The sequence below is a fragment of the Misgurnus anguillicaudatus genome, chromosome 3 (assembly GCF_027580225.2).
Source record: "Misgurnus anguillicaudatus chromosome 3, ASM2758022v2, whole genome shotgun sequence".
Classification (NCBI taxonomy): domain Eukaryota; kingdom Metazoa; phylum Chordata; class Actinopteri; order Cypriniformes; family Cobitidae; genus Misgurnus; species Misgurnus anguillicaudatus.
Window position 1 is genome coordinate 12,441,481 of NC_073339.2, and position 12,249 is coordinate 12,453,729.

Here is a 12,249-nt window from a genome sequence, read left to right on the forward strand (position 1 = left end):
TTTGTAAAGTGTGCATGAGTGCTTCTTTAAAGTTTAATGTCATGATTTTGTAAATGAGTATTAATAAAAAACATTAAAAAACTTTAAAAGTTTTATTCACATTACAGAAATCAAACCTTCACACAGTCTATGGATGTTTTTAGCAACATCTGCTGTCAGTGAACTAGTTCTCATGAAAGCAGCCACCAACACTGTGGTTTCATGTGGGCAGTATCTGTTGCCTATAAGTGTGGATGTAAATTCATTCACTATCTCCAGAGGAAGCCAGCCTTCAGGGATCCCAATGACACAACTGTCCACTATACCATTCTTGATGTTCATGTCAAGCTGAATATTCACATCATCCACCACTAAAGATGTACACACACAAAATTTTGGAGTTTTGCCATAAACCCATTCCCACGTCAAAAGATCCTGTGCCATCTTATGAATACCAGGCATGAGAGACTCATGAGTGGGGTCAACTGTGATGACTGGACTGTCAAAGCCAAATTCTTTATTGTATTGGGAAGCAATAGCCTCCATTATGGAGTTGATCTCGAGACTGGGGTCCACATCCAGGAGGTTCTTAACAGGAGAAGGAACACTAGGGGTCGCATTGCTTTTAATAACTTGAGAGATATTACTTTTCAGAACCGACGACAATATTGGACGATCCACTGAACAGAGCAATGTACAGTGATGATACGCAGCGGATCTTCCTAACTTTGCAGCAGTGCCTGAAAGCTTGTAATGTCCATTCAACAAAATATCAAATCTATCTGTTGCACTGACATCTAGATTGGGTCTTAGTTGCTTCAGTGCATCCGTGACAACAGTGAGATTCCTGTGACGGTCGTATTTCTTCTTGGAGGTAAAGAAAGTCATGTTGATGTTTCCTAAATCATGGAAAACTGTCCCACCTCCACTTCGGCGTCTCGCCAGTGGGATCCCCAGACGTCTCATCAAAGGGAGGTTACATTCCTGCCAGGGATTTTGATGCCTGCCTATGACCACTGCAGGTGAATTTCTCCACAATAAGAGAATGCTCCTGTTTTGCAGATCGACGTGGTCGTGTATCCAGTCTTCTAATGCTAGGTTCTCAAATACCCCAGTTGACGCTGATTTTATTATGAGACATTTTCCCATCTCATCGAAGAAGGTTGCCAAAGTGCTTTTTAGGCGAACTGATCCTGAAAGGACACATGCCTTTCTAGACAGTCTCAAAATCATTGCTGAATTCTGAAATCTATAAGGTACAATCCTTACAGTCTATGGTACAATCACACCTCTAAAACTCCTGTTTTGAATGTATGTACTGTCGTTTACATTGACATCCGGGTCAACCGGATACGATTTTCTTTCGAAGCATAATAAAAGTCTAATAGAGATTTGTTTCCTTTATTGCATTTCAAGCATCTTAACAAAATATTTTTTAAATATTGCACGTGACATCGAGTGATATTAAACATCAAATACAATGTATATAACAGATACATTATTATTAACCGTTACAGTTGGATATAACAGAATGTACGAGGGATACTTATTTAAAATACAAAGTTAAATAAAATAATTATTTAAAGTAAGAATGACAGAACATGGGAATAAATAATAATACAAAAATAAATAATAATACATTGTTGTTACTATTTTAATCATTATGTGTATCTAAATATCTATTAATTAGTGACAAGTTTTATTTAATATCGGGTGTGTTTTAACAACTTTTTTGTTTATTTTCACTTTGTAGAGGAAATCATAATATTCTAACTCGGAGCAAAAACAATAAAATCTGTTTTCAAACCTGTGACTTTATGAATGTGACTTTTTCCAAGCAAGAATAACATCTTAATAGCATCTAAAGGAGTGAAACCCGTATTAGAAAATAAACACATGACAATTTTTCTATTAATATCAATAAGGTTATTAAATTAATTAAAAATCAATATTAAAATCTCAGGTCTAATAGAGATTAGACAATAGACAGTAAAAAAAGAAAAACTTGCTACTTCCGGTTCACGGTGACGTTAAATAACTAGAGCGCGCGTTGGCTGCTGGATCCTCCGTCAACGGCGCCGCCATATTAGTGGTGGCAACTTTACTCTTGCAACTGGAGGTAAAATGCATCCGTCGTGTGCAGTTTGGGGGTGCACAAACCGTCACATACATCAAAACAAGTCTCACGGAATTTCACAAGTAAGACTGAACAATTGTTTCTGGTTGTTAGATCATTATAACATGTATTTTTAGACTGTTTGATACGTTTATTTTGGTGGAGATCTAATCGGATTGGCCTTGTTGTTCAACACATAACGTTACGCAAAATTATTTCTTATTCAAATTCCATGCCGTCGTCAGGGTAGCACTGATTTGTGTCATTTACAGGACTTTCAAAAATAAAAAGGTTTCTGAAAAAAATAAAATCCACTAATATAGGAAGATTCGTGCGATCACCTGCTGGTATGTGCCTTGTTAAAATGTTTTACCCGTTTTTCTTCTGTTGTAAATATTAACCTCTGATGGAAGATACCATCTTCATCACTTATAATTTTTATTCATCCCTAAACTTATCAATATATTTATTTTATTAATACAAGTTATTAATAGATTAATTTATTAAATTTAATTTAAGTCACAGTGCCTAAAACAATCCATCCCACATTGTTTTTTTTCCCCCATAAACATGCACTATGTACGTCCATCGCATTTAAATTGCACAACAATGGATGAATCTGCATTAGAGCATGAAATTTACCATTACAAGGCTGTTCATGATTTGTTATCTGTTACGTTATCCTCAGCCTAAAGCCTGACCCTTTTTCTTATAATGTCCCCTAAACCTACTAATTTAATGAGAAATATTCACTACAACACACTGATGCACAACATGTTTTGATTCACATGTAGTGCTAATACAATACAGTCCAACCCTTAATATCACATCATCCACACAACATCGAGGGAGTGACAGAAATGGAAAAAATAAATAGCTTTGCTTACAATGGAAGAGAAGTGTATTGTATTAAAACACTTGAACTAGTTAACAGGACCATATTAAATTATTTATTGCTTTCACAATAAATTCTAATTATTGTGACACCCTTTACACATTTCACACAATGTATCAAAATGTATCTAGATGTTGTCTGTGCTATTTGATTATTATCATTCTGTTTAATGCCAAACAAGTGCAATTTTGAAAGAACAAGAGGAATGTAAAGGAAATGCTCCTATCATGATATCCTCAGGTCAGAGTTCAAGTTTGCTGGGTCTGTGAATGATCTGATTGTAGTTTGAATTTCTTTTAGGTTTGTATTTGAGAAGCTTGCTGAAGTCAGTCAGCAGCCTCTCCCAGTAAAAATATACGTCCTCCATGCGTAGGTGATCAAGAATAAACTTCTGACCCCTAATAAAATACAGAAGTAAAATGATTAACATAAGTCTTAAGTCTGTATCATAAACTAGTCAATTAAACAGAATAACCAAATAAATGCTTAAAGAATATATTAACCTCATAGCAATTTCTTCTGCCACACCGTCATTTTCTTTTACAAACTGCAGTAGTTCTCTAACAAGAAGGATAAAGTGAAATTATTACTAGAAGTAAAATACATATAAAGAATAATGTGAAACAAGACAGATACTTAAGATGTTAAGATTACCTGAGGTCAGACAAGTCCTGTTTGACAGGAATATAGTGCACCCACGGCTTAAGCTGAGGATAGAAGAACTCAATCCATTCCTCCCCAACATGAAAAACCAGCGAGCCACACAAGAACAGATGTTTCAAACGGAAACTAGCAGCAACACCTCTGAAGTTGAAGAGGTATCTGAGCACAGAAACAAAGTGATAAATAAAACCGACAATATAACCATAGTGTGTACTGTATATGAAATGCTTGTTAACCGAGCACCCCATTTGTCCTTGAGATTGTTAATTACATTTTGTTATCGCTGTAAAGTTCAAATTTAGTATAAATTCAAAAACGAGGCTGAAGAGAGGTCTTACTTGTATTTACAGTGGTCAACTAGGGGAATCTCTTTGGCTGGGGGGCTCCCCAAAGTGTCCTGATTTTAAAAAAGAGAGAGATAAATATGAAGCTCCATCAAACTTTGTGTCGCCTTTGAATTTTAACTCAAAAAATTTAAGCATAGTTTATTTTTGACAAATACTTAGAACCAGGGCTGTTAATTTAACACATTAATTAGATCTCTTGCAATAGCTTTATTAGCAACACAAGGAGCAGATTCTGACATAATATTAGTTAATGACAGGTCATTTTAAACCTGGCATTTCTCCCACTCGTGTTAAAACGAAAGCAGATGGACTCCCCCACAGACCACCCCTTCAGTAATCAAGACAGAAGCGGTCGAAAGTGGACAAAAGAGATGGATAAATTACCAGGTGTAAACATGAATGTGTCACTCTCGTCCACTTGTGATCATCTGATCAACCAAAACGCATCTTAATACCAGGTAAACAGCCTCATAGAGACAAGGGGATGGGCTCGTTTTACTCAGGCATCCTATCAGTCTCTCAGGATCCTCACAGAGCTATTAAGCCATGCCCTAGCAACCACTGTTAAGCACCCTAGCAACCAAAACCCAAGTTATATCTTCAAATCTGAATGTCATAGAGACATGGGGGTTGGTTTATATCATTCATACTGGCAAGCAGCCCATGTAGTCTAATCATTGGCCTCTGCCAAGCCAGTAAACCCTGTTTATATTATATACAAAATATTTTTTACTTTTTTATATACAAATATAAGTATATGGTCTTCACATGCACATTATCTGTTGGTTTATGTTGGTTCAGTTTAATTCAAAGAACTCTTTTGGTTTGATGTACACAAGAGAATAATTGTATTTAAGATTTACAGTAAGTAAATATTTTAGATTTCATGTCTAACATTTACAGCTCCCATTCTGTTAGATCTTTTTAAACATTTATAACCATTTCCCAGAAAAATTTTCCACAGATAAAGCAAAAAGTGAACTAATTATTATTATTAAAGCAAACTCTTTCTTTTTAAATTTGAAGCAATTTAAGCAAAATCCTTGAAACCATCTAATTTGTAAGGACTTTATTTCCCAATAGGTTCTTGGTAATATATAAACTCAATTTGATACATGCTTGTTTGACGAAAATAATGGTCTGACGTCAGACCTACCTATTGCCTGTGGAGTATTGACTGTAGACAAATTCTTAAACATCTACATAATTGACTACACCTCAATTGTAGATAGGACTGTACCAACAACAAAGGACACACCACCTAGATACTTAAGGGCAAAATACTTTTGACAGATTTATCAATCAATTGCTTATTAAACTTTGATTTTTTTGTGACAATTGTAAGGAAGAAAAGGATAGACAAACCTTCTCTGATTTCCAGGCCTGGTTCTTTGTGTACTCAGCATCCACAACATCAGGGGCCTCTCGAGAAAGAAGGATCAGAGGGTCTCTCTCTGAACTGGTTCTGCAATCAATGAAAAATCCTCAGCAAATGCCATTAACAATATTAAATAATATAAAATGTAACTGACCTAGAGCCTCTAAAGAATCCTTTTGGGCTCTTCTTCTTCCAGGGCCACTGTGCAGCTGATCTAGAGAGTGTTAAATAGTTATATGGGAGTGAAATTAGTGCACCCTTCACTTTACAAATAAACTATCTTACCCAAGCTTCATGTTAACTGGACTAGGAACCTGTGGCACCTTATCCAATGTCACTTTCTCTCCACTTATCACTTTAAAAAATATTTTCACTTTCCCTGTATTCCTGCACTACAGCATACTGCAGAAACACTTACAGTTTCTATTGAATACGAGTTTCTTTATGTTGTAAATTGTTTTATACTACCGAGTATATAGAGTACTTACTTTTTTCTTTTTTATATGTTTTATTTAATGTCCGTTGCCCTTCTACTCTATAGTCTCATGAGGTAAAAACAAATTAAGAATTTTATTCTACCAAGGCTACCTACTGTATGACAATAAAAATCTTGAATCTTGAAAATTAACTCAAGAAATTAAGGCCGGACACATAAAATGTTGGCATGAGAAATTGCATTTCTTTTTTACAGTGTGCAACCCACTTGTTCAGGTCATCCCTCATTAGGTCCCATCGACCCAGTCCAGTGGGATAAATAGGCCATATAGCAGGCCCTCCTTCCCAGAATGTCCACGCTGGGTACATGATGTCCTGGTAGTCTGATGTCTGAAGACAAGTATGTTTCAGTATGTTTGTAATACATGGTAAAACAATTGATAGTAAATAGTATTAGCCGCTTTCTGATTTAATTATTTTTTGCATATTTGTTACACTTAAATTATTTAGATTTTTAAACTAATTGTAATATAACACAGAATTTGTCATGATTTTATTTATTAAAGGTGCAGCGTGTAATTTTTAGAAGGATCTTTTGACAGAAATGCAAAATAGTATACAAAACCATATGATCAGGGGTGTATAAAGACCTTTCATAATGAACCGTTATGTGTTTATTACCTTAGAATGAGACGTTTTTATCTAAATACACTGAGGATCCCCTTACATGGAAGACGCCATTTTGTGCCGCCATGTTTCAACAGAAGCCCTTAAAGGACAAACTTTTTTACTAAGTTATCTCCGACGATGACATGTTTGTCCGGTGGTGGCTACCGTAGCTTCTCTATGTGTTTCAAAAGCGAGGGGTGAGCAGTGGACTGAGCCGTTGGTTGCAATTCACAAACTCACCACTAGATGCCGCTAAAATTTACACACTGCACCTTTAAGAGAAAAAACCATCTAAACCAACCTGGCCCTCTGTGAAAAAGTAAATGCCCACTAAACTAGTGGTACCACTACCAACCAACCTGGGTGGCCACAACTTCAGTCAGTCAAACTGGCAATGAGTCCTTCACGTTGCTTTCGAGGAATTTTGGCATACGCCCTGTGGGCAGATCCTGTAGCAACAGGGGTGGTAGCCATGGTCGCGCAAGCCAATCATTTGTTTTGTCCCGAATGGAAATAATTAGCTGTGTTTAAACCAGTCGTGAGAGGTCTACAGACACTCGATTTTTATACTCTCTTTTTCAGAGTACTTACATTTTACTTATGTATTGGTATATAAAGACAGTTTAAACAAATTTGGAAAAAAGTGTTTTAGACTTTTTTTGACTTAAAACTGCCTACTCTGCCTTTAAGTAAAGTAAAAATACTAATAGTACTTTACACCTCTTAATATTAGTGTACCACAGTAAAGGGTTTTTTGTGTGCTGTTACTGCTTAGTAACTTGGACAAAAGACAGGTTCTTATAAGATATTATTTTAACCTGTAAATTAGAAACCTAAAAGAAGAAGAGTTGTAAGAATTTGTTTAAATAATTTAGAAATTGGAGTAAAAGATGGGTCTCTTCTTTGAGAACCCAACCCTGGAGTTTTTAGATTAAAACAGGGTCTGCGGCATTTACAAAAATCTTTGTTTTGGAGATTAAAAACTCTTGAGTAGTGTGTATGTCAGGCAAAACCGTAGGTCAGGCTGTCTTTATTAAAGGTGTACCTACATAGTGTGTGTGTGTGTGTGTGTGTGTGTGTGTGTGTGTGTGTGTGTGTGTGTGTGTGTGTGTGTGTGTGTGTGTGTGTGTGTGTGTGTGTGTGTGTGTGTGTGTGTGTCTGGTAATTATCATGTTGTGGGGACAATTAAGATAGAAATACCATTATTTGTGTGACCTTGTGGGGACATTTTGAGGTCCCCATGAGGAAACAAGCTTATAAATCAAACAGAATGATGTGAATTGAAAATCTGAAGTAGAAGAAAGTTTTCTTTGATGGTTGGGGTTTGGGTTAAGGAAAGGGAATAGAATATACAGTTTGTACAGTATAAAAACCATTACATCTATGGAATGTGTATGTGTACACACCTTGCTGAAGGACAATACAGGCAGGACTGGCTGAACCCATCTAGGAACCTGAGGATAATCACGCACATTGATAATCACCTCCAAATCTGGTAACTTGTCAATCACTTTTAGTATGAAGTGTTCAACCCCACTGCATCTGCGAAAATGATAATAAATGACTCTTATGGCGTTATTTATTCAACATACACATGACAGGCTCATAATTTACCAAAAAACACAGACAGGCTCATAATTTACCAAAAACCACAATCTCGGTCATATTTGGCAGTAGTTTAACATTTCACCTACCTTGCTGGGAACATGCAGCTTTGTTCCCTGTAAAGCTTATGACCAATTATCTGGTAGTGTGTCCCAACACCTCTTCGAACAGTGTCTGCCATCAGCTCCTCAGATATGCCATTTTGAAACAACTTGAGGTCATTTTTCAAGACACTGCAATCAAACAAACTGCAGTGGTAAGTATAGCATTTAGCCCACAGTAGTCGATATTTAAATAATGAATAAGAGCTGTGATGAAACAAGTACAACTGCTGCTATTTATATTTTAGTTTACCCAAGATAGCAGCTGTAGTTTTCCTGAATACATGGATGGTAGTTCTTTTTGGCATGTGTGATTTTGCTGAGGTATGACTGCCAGGATTCATCTTTTACGAAAATAGAGAGAGAGAAGTTTCAAACGTTGGACTGTCATAATCAGACCTAGGAACAGAATCTAGACACATTTTGGGAAAATTAATTATATATATATTTTTTTATGAAAAGCAGGGAAGTAAAACGATGCTATTGTGCTTGGAACCACTTAATGTAACTTATTTTACTATTTAACGTACTAAGCAAGTGTCTGACTGACCAGAACATCCGTATTTATAAGCATTCATACAAAAACGTAAAAATACTTACTATTATCCGAAAGACAACATTCAAATAAGTTACAAAAAAAGATGAAAAGCGACATGGACAGCCACGATAGCTCCATTTTTCCACATCGATTAACCTTGACTGGCAATAGACATAATAAATGAGTAGACGGGACACTGTCGCTTTGACTCGTTGCTGCGTTTTGTCAACGGCACCGCCACATTTGTCCGGGCAAGAGTGCCCAGAAAACACGAAACGTTTCTACAACTTCTCACAACGTTTTATTTAGGTTGCATTTAGGGTAATTTAAGCACTTTCTGTTCCGAAGTCAATGTTTTTTTAATGAGGCTTTGGTTAAATGAAAATAAGATTTTGGGTTAATACAAGCTCAATATATTTTAACTTTTTTTCTACGACATAACACACCAGTAATATCCTCAATCTCTTTAAAGCTTTTAAGTGTCTTTTAAAGGGTGGTCGGTTGCTTACAAGTTGATGTTACTTCAGGACATACGTTGTTGAGGAATACAGACATTAAAGAAATACCTAAACTGCTTTGGACAGCTCCAGCGATACGTCAGCGACGCCGCCATATTACAGATGGCAAAACTAGCTTGCAATGCGTGTACACGAGGGAGCTGCGTTTTTTTTTTTTTTTTTTTTTAGATATAAACACTGTGACAAGATACCCAAGTGAGGAGATCCGAAATTGTTTATTCATTTATTGTTCGTTTTAGTTTATACAAAAATGAAATAAATAAATGTTGAAATAAAATTTAATTTTAAATCAAATATACAACTAAAGTTTGCTACAATAATTATTTTTTAATGTCATATGTTACTACTAGTCAGCAAATTTAGAAATAACCACAAGGTGGCACTAGTGGGTGTAGTTTAGTGGCTATGATTAAAGGGATAGTTCACCCAAAAATGAAAATTCTGTCATCATTTCCTCACTCTCATGTTGTAACAAACCTGTATAAATGTCTTTGTTCTGATGAACCCGAAGGAAGAAATTTTAAGGAATGTTCGTAATAATCAAACCATTTGTGAGCCCCATTCACTCCATAGTATTCTTTTTTCCTACTATGGAAGTGAATGGGACTCACGAACGGTTTGGTTACAAACATTACACAAAATATCTTCCTTGGTGTTCATCAGAACAAAGAAATTCATAAAGGTTTGTAACAACATGAGAGTGAATATGATGACAGAATTTTCATTTTTGGGTGAACTATCCCTTAACATCTATGAGCTTTCAGTGTCATATATCCCAATGTGGTTAATGATTAAGATTTAAAACAAGATTAGACAAAATGCAATCATCTTGAAAGCGTTTGATAAAAAAAGTTTAACGTTTACTCTCTGTTCTGTCTGTGTGTATATCTGATGTTCCAGGAGAACTAAATCTTTTTTAGCTGCTCTTATCTGAAAGTTCATGATGAAAGTATTTTACACCTGGAATTTAGACACCAATCTCGGCTTAAATAATCATAGAGTAATTACAAATTAAAAAAAAAAAGTTACTTTACATGTTGAAATACATATTGAGTTATAACCCTTTTTATTTCATCTGATATAGTATTAATTATGCTACGATGGGGTGTGTTTTGCACTCTTTGCAAATAATAAATACAAATTATCATGATATAATTAAAAAAAACTATTTTGAAATGAGCATTACACAATATCAACCATTTACCTTGTTTATATAACAATATCACATAGAAAGCAACAATTATGTCAAAAATCAAATAAACTATTATTTCTGACACTCTGACTAGATAAATTCGCTCATCCATGCAATGTCTAAAAACATTTTGTAAATAACAGTGGAGGATTTTTATTTATTTATTTTACATTCAATAATCATAATAAAAAATTTGTATCAACAATGGGGGGGGGGGTTAAAAACACACAAGATATTAACAACAATATAAAGTCACAAGTTAGTGGATAATATTTAGGTAAGGTTTACCCACCCTCTCACACTAGTTTAACCTAATAGCAACGATGTAATATTATTTATTTTTTTCTTTTTTATTGTTATTTATTTCCATATACTGTCATTTCTATTTTCTAAATATTATTTTATGTAACTTGTTTGGTTTTGTTTAATAAGTATCCCTCATACATTTTTTTGATGTTTAATATTACTTGATGTTATGTGCATTATTCAATAAAGAGTTATTGGAGAAAACAGTAGGGAGGGAATCAGCGAAAGTCACTTTTCTGAAATCAGATTGGCCCCTTTGTCTTCTCTGATTGGTTGCTGAACCGAGTGGGCGGGCTTTACGCGGAGCTCTGGACGGATGCTTCCGGTATGAACGTTGTTTGACAGATCAGGACGGATCCTCGCTTTCAGGTAGGGTTAACAACCAAACGCCGTTTACAGTATGTTTACAGCCAATCCATCTTACGTGGAAACACTTTGTGCATAAGAGTTTCTTTAAAATATACGCGTGTTTCTGTAAGAGTTTGCCGGTTGACGTAGCAGATGGTGCGGTGTGTTGGTCAGTCGAGGTCACGGCACAGCATCACCGCCAACGAATCACATAAAACAATAAATCTGGGAAAATCATAGATTTTAATCTCGATCTGCGAAAGGTTACGTTTCTGTATTTACAAACGCTTTAATGTACTCACGTGTTGTCTAATGATCAGACGTGGTGTTGTTTCATCACTTCAGTATCCAGTTACATGCTGATGACATCATGTATGATACACATCAATTGATGCTTTGCTTGTACAGATTGTACTACAACAATATGTAGCATGCATAGATCTGTACTGGACCAGACTGCTCCAATTGCATACTACAGTATGCATATTCATGCTCGAAAGGTGTTTGTGGCAGAAACAAATGATTTGTAAATCTAAGATGGTAACAGAATGACTGAGCATGTAAACAAAGTGCTTCGTATTGCAGATTTATAAATGTGTCATGTGTCATTTATGTGTGTCTGGTCCTTGAAAGAAACCTGTGTTTGTAAGTGTGGCTGTCTATTATTTCCTTACTGTCATGCTTAACACATACTAAGGGTGTTGTTAACAAATAACAGTCCATTAGCGAGTAAGAAATATTGGTATTTTAGCCCCTCTCTCCTCCTAGCTCAGTATCATTATTCCCTTGGGCTTTCTGTTCCCTCTCTTGCTATCCTATAGTTCATCTATATCTTATATATCTGCTTGTAATCACTGTGATACAATCATTCGCTCAGTCTAATGGAAGGCGTCTCTCAACTAAGCAAGTTGTCTCACGTTCCAGGGTTTATACATACTCACTTTCAGATCTGTGTGTGATTAAATCTCTAAGTAATCTAAGTAATCAAATCCTCCCCCGTTACTGTGATGTCAACACCAAAAAATTGTTGTTTTAATATTGGATGTTTATGGGAGATTTTAAACAAAGTGTAATTTGTTTTGGACTTTTGACTCTCACAGTATTAAGCATGCTTGTGTGGGTGATGAATGTGAATGAATGAATTGTATTGTATAGTACA

The 12,249-nt window shown here is 35.6% G+C and overlaps 3 protein-coding genes across 8 annotated transcripts in view; 1 reads left to right on the plus strand and 2 right to left on the minus strand.

Moving 5' to 3' along the window:
* Window positions 1–78: 78 nt before the first annotated feature.
* Window positions 79–1,320, minus strand: lipt1 (lipoyltransferase 1). Its single transcript, XM_055204674.2, has one exon. It carries the CDS (start codon window positions 1,210–1,212, stop codon window positions 97–99), a length of 1,116 nt encoding a protein of 371 aa, XP_055060649.2. The 5' UTR covers window positions 1,213–1,320; the 3' UTR covers window positions 79–96.
* A 1,653-nt stretch (window positions 1,321–2,973) lies between these two features.
* poglut1 (protein O-glucosyltransferase 1) lies at window positions 2,974–8,946 on the minus strand. 2 transcript variants are annotated; one of them, XM_055204675.2, is made up of 11 exons: window positions 8,789–8,946; window positions 8,442–8,532; window positions 8,177–8,320; window positions 7,889–8,024; window positions 6,082–6,203; window positions 5,533–5,592; window positions 5,366–5,465; window positions 3,992–4,050; window positions 3,645–3,812; window positions 3,494–3,550; window positions 2,974–3,388 (listed from the first exon to the last, which is right to left on the minus strand). In XM_055204675.2, the coding sequence occupies exons 1-11, from the start codon at window positions 8,862–8,864 to the stop codon at window positions 3,232–3,234; spliced, it is 1,170 nt and encodes a 389-aa protein (XP_055060650.2). In that variant the 5' UTR covers window positions 8,865–8,946; the 3' UTR covers window positions 2,974–3,231. The 2 variants fall into 2 exon arrangements, with proteins under 2 accessions (XP_055060650.2, XP_055060652.2); XM_055204677.2 differs by having other exon boundaries at window positions 8,442–8,600; window positions 8,789–8,930.
* A 2,036-nt stretch (window positions 8,947–10,982) lies between these two features.
* The window catches only part of pnpla6 (patatin-like phospholipase domain containing 6), a 31,568-nt gene continuing 30,301 nt past the window's right edge, over window positions 10,983–12,249 (plus strand). For 2 of the 5 annotated variants that reach the window (XM_073861379.1, XM_073861391.1), the window contains exon 1: window positions 10,984–11,111. The gene's annotated coding sequence lies outside the window, so the exon portion shown is untranslated. Of the gene's footprint in view, window positions 11,112–12,249 lie in introns of all 5 variants that reach the window. The other 3 variants (XM_073861386.1, XM_055204678.2, XM_073861396.1) reach the window with 3 other exon arrangements.

What these genes read in the sequence shown, in the direction of transcription:
- lipt1 (XM_055204674.2), bottom strand. Translation starts at nt 1,212, where the DNA reads ATGATTTTGAGACTGTCTAGAAAGGCATGTGTCCTTTCAGGATCAGTT.
- poglut1 (XM_055204675.2), bottom strand. Translation starts at nt 8,864, where the DNA reads ATGGAGCTATCGTGGCTGTCCATGTCGCTTTTCATCTTTTTTTGTAAC. An exon ending in CTGTATTGTCCTTCAGCAAG is followed by an intron (nt 6,204 to 7,888) that starts GTGTGTACACAT and finishes ACTTGTCTTCAG; the next exon opens with ACATCAGACTACCAGGACAT. An exon ending in CAGGACTTGTCTGACCTCAG is followed by an intron (nt 3,551 to 3,644) that starts GTAATCTTAACA and finishes CCTTCTTGTTAG; the next exon opens with AGAACTACTGCAGTTTGTAA.